Source organism: Lissotriton vulgaris, chromosome 3_1, assembly GCF_964263255.1.
Source record: "Lissotriton vulgaris chromosome 3_1, aLisVul1.2, whole genome shotgun sequence".
NCBI lineage: Eukaryota > Metazoa > Chordata > Amphibia > Caudata > Salamandridae > Lissotriton > Lissotriton vulgaris.
The window spans coordinates 411,075,805-411,092,324 of record NC_141689.1 but is presented as its reverse complement, the minus strand read 5'-3'; the positions used below and the strand labels follow the sequence as shown (position 1 = coordinate 411,092,324).

Genomic DNA, 16,520 nt, shown 5'->3' with positions numbered 1-16,520 from the left:
CTTTGAATACTGATGCTGAATGATTAAGATTTGTTGTATAGTGCTGAACCTTCTTGTTTAAATGTTGTTGTAGGATTTTTCCTAGTTAAGGAGAATAGAGTGGAGTGCTCCTTGGTTCTGTGCACTACCTGATACTTTGAGACACTATTCTTCTGTCAGGTGCTGTTCGTAATAGCCTCTACTTTCACTGTTCTGTATATAAATATTCAATATGTTTGACCAAAAGGAGCACATCTGGCTGCATGAATTTTAATATATCATCAGTTTATCTCAGAACTGAACTAGCGTGGAGTTGGAAGTTACGGCGCTGGGTAACGAATCCCTTTAGATCCCGGAGTGTTGACTTGAGCCTTAAAAAAAACGTATGTATGCCAGGCTGCAAATTATGTAGCCCGGCAAATTGACATGCATACTCTGTTAAATAATTACAGTGAAGCTAGACTCCTCACACAAAGCAAATGATCTCAGCCTTTTTATGTGTTTTCTGTGTCTCAAGTCATGCCCTGTCCACACTAACTACACACAGTCATTAGAAAAAAGGGATACAATATGGTCTAGCCTGACCCCAGAACCCTCCGAGAGAGTCTGGTGATTGTTGGTATAGAGCTTGCTTTATCCTAGTCTTTACTAGCTCTGACGTTATTGAACCTACTGCTATCACCTTCCCACCACAGACTTGTGTGTAGCAACCAGTGCAGCTAACCAGCAGTTTTGTGTGCAGATGTTTTCGCCTTTGCAGTGGCGAACAAGCAGCAGCAGTAACCGTACTAGCCGGCAGCAGGCGTAGAAGTGATGTGACGCCGAGCTCTCTCGAGCTCTCGATCCGCATCCCTGGTTCCTGCTTGCAGCCAGCCGGCATCCTGCAACCTGAATTTCCCTGAGCACACCCGCTGGTCGAGGAAGGATTGCTGTCCTGGCCGCAGCCCGCACTTTCGCTCCTACTCCCGCTCCTGCCTGAGAGCATCGCCCTGTGCCCAGTTTGCTTCGGCCCCGATTCCCGCCCTCATCAGCAGTTGGCGGGGGCTGAGGCACGGTGTGCACGATGTGCAGTGTGAGATGAACAGAGCACGGTGGTAGCGGCCCGCAGCGGTTAGCGGCCCGCAACTCTCGCGACCCCCCTGTTGCCGGCTCGTAGAGTGTTGGGGAAGAGTTGGAGCACAGAAGTAGCGTTGGTGCTGAGAGCAGCACGGAGAGCAGCGCTGGAACGTTCGAGCAGCGTTGGTGCAGGCAATCCAAGACAAGTGGCTCTGTGGACCTGTGCTTCAAGGGCAGCACCTCCCAGTACTTCTCAGCTCTTTCTATTTTCTACAAGTAACAGGACTAACCAATCCACTTACATTTCGGTAAAGCCCGGTAAAGCATAGCAGCTTACACCTGGAGCAGCCAGTGACTGCGGGTGTGGTTGGGGGCACTGTGGGGGTGAATCCCTCTGAGTTTAGAGAGTCTGTGGAGCTAGTGAGAAAGTAGAAGCAGTAGCTGTCACTGAAGAGCGGAGTACCAGTCTCTCAATCCAGACTAGTTACCCATCACATACACAGTGAAGTGGGATTATAATATATTAAAATAGAGTACTTGGTTACGCCACTCAGGAGCTCGCGCTCACAAGCAAAGTCAAATTTAGCAAAAGCTCCTGATACAACTATAGCGGGTATGAGGTCAGGAAAAATCCACGCGCAAAAGCAGGAGAAAGGTGCTTACAAAATACCCAACCCGGATTGCAAACAAAAGTAAAATAAAAGAGTAGCCTATATTACAAAAAAAGAGATTGGTTCCGCTTTTAATTCCAGAACCATATAAGTTTGGAGGGGAAAAACGAGAAGCAGAAATTTCATTTCCTAAAAGACCCAATGGCTGCAATTTACGTGCCCATGACGAGACATCTGGTTTACAAAGCCCAATAAAACCAATAAACCTGACAACTCCGAAAAAAAACCAGGAGAAACTAGCCTTATTCACTTGGAACTACAAACAAGCCAACAATAACAAAAAAAACACTAGAAGTGGACAGGAAAAAAGCGCTGGAGCAGTAGCTCAAGAAAAAAATTCAATCAAAAAATGGCTGATAAAAACAACAGCGCAGGTACACCAATCATTGATTACGCAAGGAAAAAGGGAAGAAGATAAAAACGGAGAAAGTGAAAAAAAGCAAAGGAAAAAAGGAAATTTAAGCCAAATGGAAAACCAAGACAATGTGCAAAAAGTAGAGTGGTCAAGATCCTTTTCAATTTCCGAGGAAAAAGAACTTATCGAAGCTCTAGAATGTAATACACAATCGGAAGAAGCGCATCAGGCAAATAGGGAAATGTACACAATAAAACCCGACCCGTTTCAAAAAAGTAAAACGGGGGAGGACGGGGGCAGCTTCAACACCAATTAAATTCCCATGTAACTTGTACCAACGAGAGGATCAAAATAATGAGAACTTTGGTCAACCCCAAAGAAAGAGAAAATCTACAGTACCCAATTACGATCTCATGAGTCAGCGGAATTGACTCAATATCGGGGATTTTGACAAAACCCAATAATAGAACAAATACTTGGAGTGAATCATTGCTGAAGTCTCTGCAGAAAGCAATTGATGTTTTAGACTTTCAATCAGATTAATTAGAGGTTCAAGTAGATCTTATGAACCTAATTGCAGTGCATATAGCAGGAACAAACACAAAATTGGAAGTAATCGCAGCTCAAATCACAAAAGGTAATAATAATGTTGCACAAACAAAATACAAATAGTCGGATCAAAGCTGCGGATGTGGACATATAATAGACAAACTGGAGTCCCTTCCTGAAATATTAACTGAAATTTTACGTGTTGCACAAGACTCAGGAAAGCCAAGAGAAAAACCCTTAACAGATTTAAATGGGGAAAAAATCAGAACTGGAGAACAAGGAAGGATGTGGCCAATCCCGCCGCATGAAGATAGTATAAAACCGATGAAAGTTAAGAAAACAAATGAAGATAGTAATGGTCAAAGTGGAAATAAAACAATAGATACACAAAGTTCATTAGTCATCCTAACAAAAAGACAACGCAAGAGAGTGCGGAAAGCTAGGAACAACACAGGCAAAAATGTTATTAAGGAAAGTAGTCAAACCTATGCTATATTCACTCAAAAGTCAAGTAATATGAACATAAACCGAGAGAAAAGATCCACTAATGTAGAGCAACACAGTCCAGGAACAAAAGTACTAGATAGCACAGAAAGTCCTAGTACTTCGATGCAAAGCAAAGATAAAGCACTCATAATGGTCCACAGGAAAACATTTACCGATTTGAACGTGGGAGAAAACAAATAAATAACAAAGATAACAGAGGAGGCGGAGAACAAACAGCAGGAACAAAAATTAGTAACAACCAACCAGGAAGAAGAAATAAATCGGGAGGAAATAAACGGTTTTCCAAACATAGAAATAAAAAACAAGGAGGTAGTAAACAGAAGTACAGAGAAACTCGATGCCGAGAATGTAGACCGGGCAAATAGAGCATTTACAACATTTGAACAAACAGAATTGCAAAAAGAAAATGCAAAAAGCATCAGTAATAAAATAAAAATCACCCTGAACAAAGGAGGAAGAATATGCAAGCTACCGATTGAAAGGGAAGCCATAACGGCAAATTATTGGCTTGAAACAAGCCAGAAAACATCAAAGATTGAGCAAGAAAAAATCAACAGGGTGGATTTAAGATCAAAAATACCCACACAAGAAAGGGCCATGGTAGAGATCGCAAGCAATTGATCAAATAACTTGCAGGCTCTTAGCAGGAAAGAACGGGATTTGTACCCAGCCCGAAATCAACAAATTGCCCTAGTAGAGCATGGCCATAAATTGATTCTTTTGCCAGAATATTCATCTAAAGGCAAACTGGACACTCTAAACAGGGGAAACTTAATGAGACTGTTTAAGGAAATTCCAAAATTAAAGAAAATTACAACAGCAGATATCTTGGCAGTTGAATTCATGCAAGTGGATAACGGGACAAATCTAGAAGCAACTTGCACAACATGGGCGTCAAAAGAAAGAATAGAGTTGATATACTCCGCAATAACGGTCTTTGAAGCATGGGGAATATCACTACCATATCCAAAGCGCATAAAATATCCATATCCTCTATTAAACGAGGAAGTAAAATCAGGCACCTAAAGCAAATCAAACAGGAACAATTTCTGTACTGAAGGCGGCAAGAAGTACGAACCCAATATATCAAGCAAACCAGGATGCACAACTAAACAGCCTAACAATCAGACAACAAGATTCTGGGACTGAAGAACAGCGAGACTGGTCCTGGGTCCCACACATCCTGAACCAACATCAACCCTGATGAAAATATAAAGAAGATAGTGGGGAGCAAATCAATTATCTGTTCAAAAAGGAGAAACAATAAGAATTTGCTCCTGGAACACCCACGGATTTATGGAAATGGAACTTGATCAAGAAACTATTGCCTTTTTGGGAAATTTCGCCATAATCCTATTGCAAGAAACTTGGAATTTAATACATGGATACAAGTTTTTAAACTGGAATGTAAGCAACCCATTCACCGAGCTATGTGGAAATTACTGATTTTAAATATTTACATCCACCTGGAAAAAACAAAGAAATTGGAAAGATTGTTAAACTTGTTAAATTGAACAAAAACACTACAAGTAATATATCAAAACCACAGTATGATAATCTCTGGTGATTTCAATTGCCATCTATTAGGGGTTCACTTAAACAAGAAAGGACGTCATGGTGGGCCTGAATTAACTAGATGGAAGCAAGAATTGGAATCCCTAGGTTTTGTAATTTTGAACGGGAACACAAAGGATGACCAACCGGCAGGAGTCACCTATCAAAGTGGTAAGAAACAATCCACTATAGATTATGCAATAATTAGTAAGGACCTGGGGAATTTAGTGGAATCTTTTTCCATTAAAAAAATAATATATTAAAAATCGGCCGGAGAGTGATCATTTTCCCCAATAAACAGTATTTCACATGAATTTGATGCATAAAAAGAGCACAGACCCCTTAGTTGTAATGCCTGAAGTGCATAATCAAAAGAGACTTAACTGGAGATGAACAAATACGGATGAAGTAATGAACACAGTGAAACAATATGTGGAGAATAATGGAGTACTAGGCGCCCATTTATTACAGGACTGGGAGAACCTGAGCGCGTCTTTGTTAGACAAATTTCTAGCAGGCTCAGCAGGAAAAGCTGTGTTTACGGTTCTAGAAATGAACCATGGTACAACACAAAGCTGAGAGATCAGAAGAAAAAATCGCAAAGGAAGCAAGAAAAATGGCCTTAGTGGCCAGTTTGGGAAAAGACGCATATTACCACAAGATCACAAAAATGAGAAAGGCATATAAGGAAACGTGCAGAGGCAAACAGGGCACACACCGAAAACCTCTGGGAGAAATTACTGTGGGCAAGTAAACTACCAAACAGCAGTGAATTTTGGGGACTAATAAATAAACTAACAAAGGGAACAGAAACCCTACCGAATACAGGAATAAGTGAGTCAGCGTGGATTCAACATAGAGACAGTTTGTATAACAACATACAAACATACAGATGGGTTGTCCCATGCCCAGATGAACCAGAGGAATTTAATCAGAAATCAATCTCAACAAGCAGTCCAATTTTTGAAAAAGGGCAATCTGTAGCACATGAGCCATTACCTTTTATAACAACAAAAAACATAAAGGTGGTGATAAAAAAAGTTGAAGTCCGCTGGCGCAGCAGGGCTAAATGGTCTTCCAAATGCCCTTTTTAAGCAAGATCCAGAATTTTGGGCTAATTACCTTGCTCCTCTTTTTAACCAGATACATTCAGAGAACAAGATACCAGCTACCTGGAAGAAATGGTACTTCATCCAATCTATAAAAATGGCAGCCAAATGGAACCTGGAAATTATAGGCTTATTACCTTAATTGATGTAGAGGCAAAACTGTTTGCATCTTGCATTTTACAACACTTACAGGAGTGGACGGAGGAAAAAAGAATAATCCCTAAATTTCAAACAGGGTTTAGGCAGGGTATGGGCACAATTACAAATCTGGCAACATCGACGATTTTAATTGAAAAAGCTGCAAGCAAAAAAACAGGCCTACTAGCTTGTTACATCGATTTGAAATCTGCTTTCGATAGAGTGACGCAAGATCGACTTTCGCGGAAGTTGAAAGAATGGGGATTACCGCAGGAATTTATAAACACAAGAATAGCGCTGTATAGCGAAACATGGACCAGGGTGAAGCTAGGAGATGGTAGCAGAATATCATCAAATTTAAAAATAACTAATGGTTTAAAACAAAGGCTGCGTCCTTTCACCATGTCTATTTAATCTATACTTAGCGGATTTAAACAATTATCTGCTAAAGACAAATGGCCATCCGCCAAAACTGGCAAATGAGTCACTACAGTTCCTGCAGTATACGGATGATATTGTGGTGTAGTGTAGTTCCTATATTCCCAATAGGCGCTGTGCATTGGAATAATATATCCTATAGAATTGACGTAGGACTTAGGTCGACTAGGTCTCTTTCGACAATATTAGATTTAATTTGAGTGCCAGCTAGCTCAGAGGTCACTAGAAACTTTCTCGAATAAACAAGAAGGGATTCGTTTCGGACAACCGCATAAACATGACAACTTTGTTTCCCCAAGATAAAACTGATCTTCAGAGTTGTGGAAACAATAGATCGATATTTCACTCAGTCAATCATGCATGCTTCATTTCACCAGAGGTGCAGAGAAATAGAGAGACGGGCATTTTCTATAAAAGTATTTATTGAACAGTCTTCTTTATCATGCAGAAGAAATGAACTGCTACAATCGTAATACTAGCTGTAAAGTATAATGCGTACAGCAAGAAGAATATTAGGAAATAATACTATAAATGCATGGTATGGTTTCTAAGCCACAAAATACATAGAGTACATACATTAAATAAATAAGGACTAAAAGTACTCACTGGTGCTTCTAAATACGCCTACCCCGATGTACCTAACCCAAGTCTAGTACGAGGAAAGAAGTAAGTGTGGTGTAGCATAAGTTTAGTTTCTTTTTGCCAAGAATCTATCCAAGATTTATCTCAGGGTCTAATCAGCTCTGTACCTTGGTTTAGAATGAAGGAGGTCTGGTAGCTCCCTGTTTTAGGACTCGATTTCCCAAGGGTAGCTTGGAAACACTGGAGCTGGATTTCTCAGCAAGAGAAAAGACAGCGTCTCTCTCAGTGTGTCTGCTGGAGGGTCAGCTTCCTTCGGCATTTGCTACAGCGAGATGCATCGGGCAAGTAGATAGTCGAACTGCTCCAAACCACTGTGTGTTTGCTTGGACAAGTGTGGGCATATTTATACCTTGAAGGTGCAGAGTTTAACGTAAGGTTGGACATAATAATGTCATCAAAGAGTCTCCGTTCTTTGAAAACTCCTTGAGTTCTTGGATAAATCAATATTCAAGCAAGGGGGAAGTCCCTCGCTGCTGAAGGCGAGTTTTCCAAGAAATCGTTGTGAATTTTCGGATCTAGTGGAAGTCGCTATGCCGTATTTGGACTGCATGAGCTATGTCTAAATATGGTTATGATTTCTATGCCTATATAAGGATAGGGTGATTTATACTTATATAAGGGCATGAATCGGGACATTTACACTAGGGTTCTAAAATGCTATACAACAGTGGTTGTGAGCCAAACCCCAATTGGACTGCAAAAAGAGTCATAAATAAACTCACTGATTACTTCGACATTTTAACCCCTTCGCTGCTCATGACGCGCTCAGCTCGTCATGAGGCACGGTTGAGCTGTGCTTATGACGAGCTGAGCTTGTCATGAATAAAGGCAACTCTGTGAGTCCAGCACTGAGGGGGGAGAACTCCTAGCAGCCAAGGTGTTAAGCTTGGAAATAAACATGACAAAAACCAAGGTGGTTCGACTAGCAGGCCCCAAAGGCGGAAAATATAAATGTTATGCAAAGGGTACGCGACTTGAGGAAACCATCTCATATAAATATTTAGGCATCAAATTGGGCCAGAGAATGACTCTAATGGAACAAAAAATGGATATAAAAGCGAAAGCCCAATCTCTAATCTTTGCTTATAAACAGCTCTACAAGAAACTGCAATGCCCCTCACACGGTCATCTCTTGAAAATAATGGCAGCTCAACTGCTTCCAACTCTGTCCTACGGCCTGGACATTTTGCATGGTCAAGAAATTGACATTTTAAATGAACAGCAAACAAAAGCATATGAAGCAGTTTTTAATCTCCCAAAGGGAGCATCCCCCGCACAGATACGCCTTGAATTTAGCCTTCAGGACCAGGAATACCAAAGAAAAGCAACGTTTGTAATATTATGCTGGAAGTTTAGATCATCAGAACCTGGATCGCTGAACAATTTATGTTGGACCGCAATACAAACTATATTCGATTACAAAAAAAAATCATGGAGCGATTTCTTGAGAACTGCCCTTGCTGAATTAGACATGGACGAAGTATGGAATCAAAAGCTGGAAAGAACAACATTTAATTAAGCGTGCAATGCCACGGCCAAGAAACTGTCATTTTTAGAAGACAAAAGGAGATTGACCAAACGACGCCATGCATATACGGTAATAAACTCGTATACAACACTAAAACCGCAACCCTATTTAGTGGCGCATTTTTTCGGCTATCTTTAAAAAAGAGGTTCACGGCATACAGATTGGGCGACTATAATACAAAGGATTTGGTCCCTACCTGGAAAAGGAAACAAGCTGAAAATTGCTGTTTGTGTTGATATCGCAAAGAATCAAATGTCATTTGATGTGCGTATGTGATTCTCAAAGTAAAACGAAGGAAGCTATTAAGGGCACTTTTCAAGGACTTACGAATTTGTACATGCAGGCAAGCGGCAATAAGCTGGATGGGAGGCTCTTCCAATATCCTAATTTGTCGTGGAGTAAAATTTATGACCCATGTGGACACCCTCTTATTGAAAACAGATAATGAATAAATGCAAGGGGTAGATGTGCTTAGGGTTTGTTTTAGAATTGGTAATATTTAAAAGTTTTACTGAAAATATGATGCTTTTAAATTGTGTTTGTTATAAATTTTATTCTATGCTTTATGGTTGTGATAAACCAAATAAAGTTGATTTTTGACTGACTGACTGTGTGCAGATGTTAAATTTTAGTTGTTCCTTCAACCTTCTCTTCCAATTAGACAGCAAGCACACCTTGCGTAATATGTCCTGCTCTCCATACACTGTAGATTTGTGGGCCTACATTCCTGATAAAGCTTAAGTGAGTACTGTGTGGATAATGAGTGGGGACAATGATTGAAAGCAGCAGCACAAAGATATTGGTAAGAAGTGGTGCTATTTTGCCTAATGATTTCTCAACATTGTCATGTTAACAATGATTGCAAAAGCCAATAGGCTGATCAACGTCTGTAGTGTTGCTCCTGTTTACATTTCACATATTTTGCTTTTAATTTATTTCCCTAAGTATTTGCTTTTCCAGGTTATTTTTTTTAGTTTTTCATGAAGAATATCACTCCTGTATTGTGCGTGCTGTGAACTGGGTCCCCACTAGTATCTGTAGTTTCAGGTAGTGGGTGGATTTTCATGACAATGAACGATTGAAAACTCTTGATACAATGTTATTTCTACACTGTGCCTGTCAATGTGGGCGTCAATGGGAACTAAATGGGTTAAAAATATATGTTCACCCAATCCTTGCCACTTCAAAGTGCACAGAGCAACGGTGACATGAGCCAGTTTTAACTGTGAATACATATGTAACTGAGTGAAGAAAGTACAACACTGTTGAAATATTGACACGGTTAAAGCAAAAGCGAATGTGATGCTTAAAGATGAATGGGTGTGTTTTGTGTTCGTGAGTGGGAGGGTGAAGAGGATGCAAGGAGACTGTAGTATCCTGTGTTTCCCTTTAAATGTCTCGTTCTTGCATGCTTGCATGTATCCTTTTGAATGCTGGTGTTCTGTGTTCTACAGAGCACTGTTAGAATTCTGTGATGTACTACTAATTATTCTACCATCTGTCACTGAAGTACTAGGATGTGCTTTTCTTCATGGATTAAAGCAAAAAACTTAATTCTTCTTCTGATTGTCTTACTTGAAAAGGAATGCTACATTAAATTGGCGACGATTGGGATACTTCAAAAGAACCTGCAAATTTTTTTTATTTTTTTCGTTTTCTCTTCTTGGATTTTTTTTTTTGTCATTCAAGGGAATAATAGAGCAGCTGCATTCTTCAATTTCTTGATTCAATTACGCACGAGTATTCATTTTTTTTTCTGTTTGGATCGAAAGTAAACTACAATTGCTGGTTTTGTCATAATTCTTATGGAAAATATGTGAGTAGACTCCCTGCTTCATGTTTAAACTTTACTTCGTCTATTTTTAACAATTTTATCCCGGATAAGTAAACTTTTATTTACATGTTTACCTTCGATTTTGCCATTCCGTTAATGCACTCGCCTTCAATTCTTTGCTTAGCAACGCGTGTGTGCCTGGAACGAGCGCTCGCACCTCCACGCTTCTTCGTTGCTTAGTGACATGTTACGTACGAGATGCGGTTTGATTGGCAATTCAGAGGTCACGTTGCGTAACCTTGCGCTTTAAACGTGCCGCCATCTTGAATTTCTTCGAACTGAATTACAAGTTCGTATTTCTTTTGGAGCCCATCAGTACCTTGTTTCTTCTTCGGTTTCAACGTATTTATTCAGCATTTTCAACAATTTCGACCAGCATTGTAAGTTTGTTCAACATTTTGGTTTTTATTTTGGTTTTGTTTTTACATTCTTGAAACAAGCATGATCAATACCAATTCTTCTTCCACAAGTGATTCTTCTAACACTGCTTCGTCTTCTTCATGCATCAATATAAATATTAGTACACCTAAGGAATTTTTGACTTCACCTGGGGAACCAATTATTAAGTGGTCTGAGTGGAAGGAATATTTTCTCAATTATATAGCTACTTTGTTGGACAATGTTGGAACTTTGTCTCCTGAACGTAAATTGAGAATGCTTCTACATAGTCTTGGTCCAGAATGTTTAAGAATCTATAATCAGATGCAGAAACCAAAGAGAGCAGGTGACATTGACATTTTTAAAGCTGCAATCTCTGATTTAACTGAGCATTATTCACCTATAGTATGTATTGGTGTTACCAGACGTGCATTTTTCAAAAGGAAACAATTGGAGAATGAGTCAGTAGAGGAATAGGTTTCCCAATTGAAATTGCTTGCCATGCATTGCAAATTTGGAGTATTACACGACGAACTCATTTGTGATCAAGTTGTTGTGTGTTCCAGGAATAAGAGTATTCAAGATAGACTATGGATTGAGGGAGAGTCTAGTCTGAAGGATGTGATAACTTTATTGAAAAAAGCTGAATTATCTGATAGAAGCTCCAAAGCTTTAGCTGATCAGTGTGGAACTACTACTTCTTCTACGGTTAGCAAAATTTCGGTAAAAACTAATAAGGAGTTATCCGATAGGAATTCTCAGAGAAAGTCTTCTAACTCAAAATCTTTCACCAGGAAAACGTATAATAACAATGATTCTTTTTCCTTTGCTGGTTATCGTTGTGGAGATAAGAACCACAATGCAGGTTTTGAGAAATGTCCCGCTAGGTCTGTTAAATGTTCTAATTGTGGGGTTGTGGGGAATTATGCTAAACTCTGCAATAGAAGTTCTTCACAGCCATCTAAAATTTTTCATGTTAATGATACTGATTCTTCTGATTATGATTCTGACATTGATTTTCCTTCACCTTCTACATCTGAAAAGTTTCAATGCAATATGGTGATATGTAATGACAAGAGTGTTAAAAGCTACTGTTAAATACGGTGCATTGTCATAGTGAAATTCTTTTTCTCTTGAACTAGTTTTTTTTAGTTACTTGTGTGGGTGAAGATACAAAAGTGAGTCAAAGATGCGTGAGCCTCAGATTTTATAGAGTTTGCAATGAAGTATTTGGATGTGCTTTTCTTCATGGATTAAAGCTACAACTTAATTCTTCTTCTGATTGTCTTACTTGAAAGGGAATGCTACAGAGACTGAGTACATGTGGGAAGAGTGAAAAGAGGGCGGTCGACAGGAAAGGAAAGATGTGAAATATGCAGATGGAATATTTCAGAAAGAAGCTAAAATAAAAGGGTATGGGTATGAATAAGCGTCTCACAGAGAGACTGCAGAGCAAGGCGGTGTAAAGAGGAGAACAGCGATTACAATACTCTGAAGATCACTACCCTTTTCACCAACCTCAGTAACGTTTATTTCAGTCTCATATTTACATAAATTAAAACATTTTAAATTCTAAATAGTCACAATAATATAATTACTGCTACTCGCTGATCTGATACTGCTTACTAGCATTGGCAAGGCCAAGAGGTCTAGCTGGTTTTGGATGGAAGTAGGATATTGTGTGACATGTTTGGATGCTATAACAGTTTACAGAGGCACTCTGGCATGCTGTGTGAAGCACAAGATTTTAGCTTTTTTGTATTACGTTTGCATTACATAGGCCACGTTGCTTGGAAAAAAATAATGGTTACGTTTTTTTGAAGCCCCGATCTTTTTCATACCATTTAAAAAGCTGCACATTTCACTATTCTCCAGGGCACCACCAGTTTTTAAATCAGCGACCCTCCGTTTATATACACAGACATCTAAATGTACTACATTAACCACCTGATCTTTCCTACCTACCAGATTAGTGTATTTTTTTTCCGATCCGTTTCCCTGGTCTTTACTCTTCATTTAAGGTGCGTGCATTATATTTTATGTGTAGTTACCGATAGGTGAAAAGCAAACAAAATAGTGACAGAATACATTTTTTTCATATATCTCTCTGCCCCGCCCACACTCCCCTCAGGATCACAGTCCCCATACATTTTTATGCAAATCGACTGCTATCCCTAATCTGCCATGTAAAGAAATGCTGCCCCCTCATAATCCCTATATCCCTGCAGCCCTGCACAGAGAATATAACACACAGGCTGCCCACTGGCACCCCAGTCTACTGCAGATAATTTTATAAACAAAAGCACTGTCAGCATGCCTTCCCCGTAAAGGAACCACCTGTGTTTTGAAGATGGTCAAGGTTAAAAATGAAATAGTGCGGTGACTTTGCATGAACACTTCAGAGGCTTAGCAGCTGTCTGAAGGTCGATTCCAGGTTACTGAACCGTATAATGGTTGATTTCAGACCATTAAACTGCACAAAAAGGAATGATTACTCGAGATAACGAGCCTCTTAAAAAACACACATAATGCACTGTGTTTCGACGTTACACTAACCACTAAAATGTGAAAATCTCACATAAGATGAAGACGTGGGAGCTATGTTACTGCGTGTATTCAATTATATGACTGCATGAGTTAGGCACGTGGTAGGCTAAGTGGACATATCAACTCAACTGTAAAGTGTCAGGAAACAGTAGGAACATACAACTTAAAAGAGAGAAAGAACTACTAGTGTGCGTGTATTTCTGGTATTAATACTACGTCGAATCCCTGTCTCTTCACCAGCGGGGTAAAATCATTGTTTCGGGCTCCGTTACCTGCCAGGGTTCAGTCCCACCGCGGCAACTGCTGCTTTTCTCATCCACATGATTTTCCCTAACATCGGTGACATTGAGGCCGCCATCTTTGGCAATACTCCTACGGATCTTGTCTTGGGTCAAAATGACGACGAAATGAAAGCGCAGCCGTTAATTGGAGCTCTCAGCTGAGCAAGGCAGCGTCGCGCATGCGCCTAAGGATCAGCTTCAAGTCTAACTTCGCCAAGGTAATGTGATCTACTCCTAAGGAAGTGTTAGTTAAACTGACACCAGCAGAGATGTGGCGGATGAGAGACACACCAAGGTAACCGCAAAGTCTCACCAATACCACGTTATTGTGAAATGACATCGAGACATGTGTGAGGATGTTGCGTAACGGCCAGAGTTTTTATTTTATTTTATGCATTTTTATATAGCGCGGACTTTACCCGAAGGTGTCAGAGCCTTTTACTGCAGTATTATCCATGTACTTGTGTTTGGTACCCTTTTGCAACTTGCACACACCTCTTTGCCCCTGTAACACACGGTTTGCTTCCTCTCACATGTGTTTTACCTTTGAGACTTGCACAAGTGTCACCTTTGCCTACGTAACGTTTGTTCTTGTGCCTGAGTGTCATATATAGCAGTATTATACCTCAAATTATACTTTTATTTCTCTTGTAGCCTGCACACTTGTCACTTTTTACTACCTCATGTATTTTTGGTGGCTCACAATTATCACTTTACCGTATGTAACGTAATGTTTGCTTTTGCAATCTTTTGTTCGTGTAATGTTCTCAGTTTGTATAATTTCTGTTCCTATTGTGAAGCGCTCTGACGCCTTCGGGTAAAGTCTGTGCTATATAAAATTGCATAAATAAATAAAATAAATAAATAAAAAGAGCGCTTCACAATAGGAACAGTAATGAAACATGAGGAGAACATTACAAGTGAGCAGGCGCGCAACACCCATTGAACTCACCGGGCTTCAGCCACCCCCCCCCCCCCCTCGTGTGTGGCAGCTCGGGATGAGACAGATCCCGGGCACACACAGAGCCGCACCCGAACGTTTCACAGGTCTTTAAAAGACCATTTGAATGTTAATTAGGCCTGGCAGTTGTTTCACCCCTTCTAAGAGCCCCTGCACCTCCACTCTGCCTACTGATTAAAGGTTCAGCCCCCCCCTGAAATTTTTCCTTAGCCCCCCCCGAAATTTGGCTCTAGTTGCTCCTCTGGAAGTATAATACTGCAATAAATGGTAGACACTCAACCACAAGAACACACTGGGAAGGCACTTCTATAGTCATGTAGAATATAATTTCCTATAATGGAAGGACTTCCTTCAGATAATAGAGAGGGTGTGAATTAAATTTGGAAGTGTCTTTGAAGGAGGAGAACTTTGTGGTCAGTTTTGAAGGCCTGGGAAGAGGTGGTGGTCCGGAGCTGAGGCGGAAGTGAGTTCCAGATTCTCACTGCGTTGCCTGAAAAGGATTGGGCCATCTATCTTTCCTTCTTAAAAGTGGGAGGTTCAAGCAATACATTTTCCGCATTTCGTGATGGTCTAGAGCAGAGGTCTTCAATCTGTGGGGCGCGACCCCCAGGGGGGTCGTGGAGTCCTGGGAAGGGGGTCGCAGATTCTGTCAGAGTGCAGTTCCTGGCATCGGGCTGATTGAGGGTGCTCACGGCGGAGGCCTAATTGGATGCCCTAGGGTAACTGCGCGCTATATAAAATTTTAAATAATAATAATAATAATAATTCACACCGAGGGGTGAAAAACATCAAAGCCTCATTAACAAGTAAAGGTCTTTTGAAGACCTGTGAAGTACTCTGGTGTGCCTTTGTGTGTGTCCCTGAAGCTGCTTCAGCCGGGCTCGCATACACGCGCAGGGGGGGGGGGGGAAATCTGGGGGAGGAGTCTGTAGCCCCTTGAGTTCAATGGACTTAGCTGTGGGGTTTCTTTTTATTTTTAACGTTTCATATAGCGCTAGTTTAACCCGTAGGTATCAGAAGTGGAGGAGTGTGGCTCACTGATTAGAGTGGCAGACCCTGATGCAGAGGTCTGGCCCGGGACCAGGGTTCAATTCCCGACGCGGCAGGGTCCTGAGCCCAAAAATGTCCACGGACTTGATAATTCTCGCCTCGGTGCCTACTCTAATCATGGAGTCCCACGCTGCAACTCTGGGCAATAGCTTGCTTAATCTTCACTACGGCGGCCCACCCGCTGCGGGAGGCCTGGCTTTCACCTTGGGGATGCCCAGTAGGGTTTATCTCACAGGGAAAAGCCAGGACAGTTTCCCAAGGCAAGCGCCTTGATGCCTTCGGGTGATACGTGCGCTATATAAGTCGCAATACATTTACATTTACAGAGCACTTTACAAACACACAGTAAACAGCAGAAGGACATTACAATCATTGGTTCAAGTCCCACGAGCCCTCATACCTGCCGCCTGTGCAGGAGAAAAGTGGCTGAGAGTCTGTTCTTCACGGTGAGATGTTTATACAGCCTGTCTGCCCCCCCCCCCACGCAGGGAAGCACAGAGATGCCTTACCATGAGAGAGGAAGAAAAAGAAAGAAGACGCAGAGATACTGACCCCCCCCATGAGAGAGGCACAGAAAAGGTAGGTGGATGAATGTTATGTTATGTTAGCTGTTTTTGTACCGCGCACAGCTGCCCCAGCAAAGGGGCGTCCTGGCGCCAAAAGAAGGTATACACAACATTGCAATAAAGCCGCAGAATCGGAGATTTTTATTAAAAAGAAAAGTTTTAATGGCACGTCTGAACTGGAATAAGTCTTCCAGTGCCCGAATTTCAGCAGGAAGAGAGTTCCACAGTTTTGCGGCTACTACTCGGAAGGAGCGGCCGCCAGTCCTACTCAGCAAGAAACGTGGGACAACAGACAGGTTCTGACCCATCGATCTCAGGGATCGAGAAGGGACATAAGGGGTCAGTAAGTTCATCAATATAGGGGGGGGTGTGCCTTT

General features: G+C 41.1%; 1 protein-coding gene across 1 annotated transcript in view; it reads right to left on the bottom strand.

Moving 5' to 3' along the window:
* Positions 1 to 13,739, bottom strand: part of NDUFS4 (NADH:ubiquinone oxidoreductase subunit S4) — a 333,599-nt gene extending 319,860 nt beyond the window's left edge. Inside the window, exon 1 of the mRNA XM_086960625.1 lies at positions 13,558 to 13,739. Coding sequence (XP_086816751.1) covers positions 13,558 to 13,643 — 86 coding nt within the window. The 5' untranslated portion in view covers positions 13,644 to 13,739. The remainder of the gene's footprint in view (positions 1 to 13,557) is intronic.
* Positions 13,740 to 16,520: the final 2,781 nt, after the last annotated feature.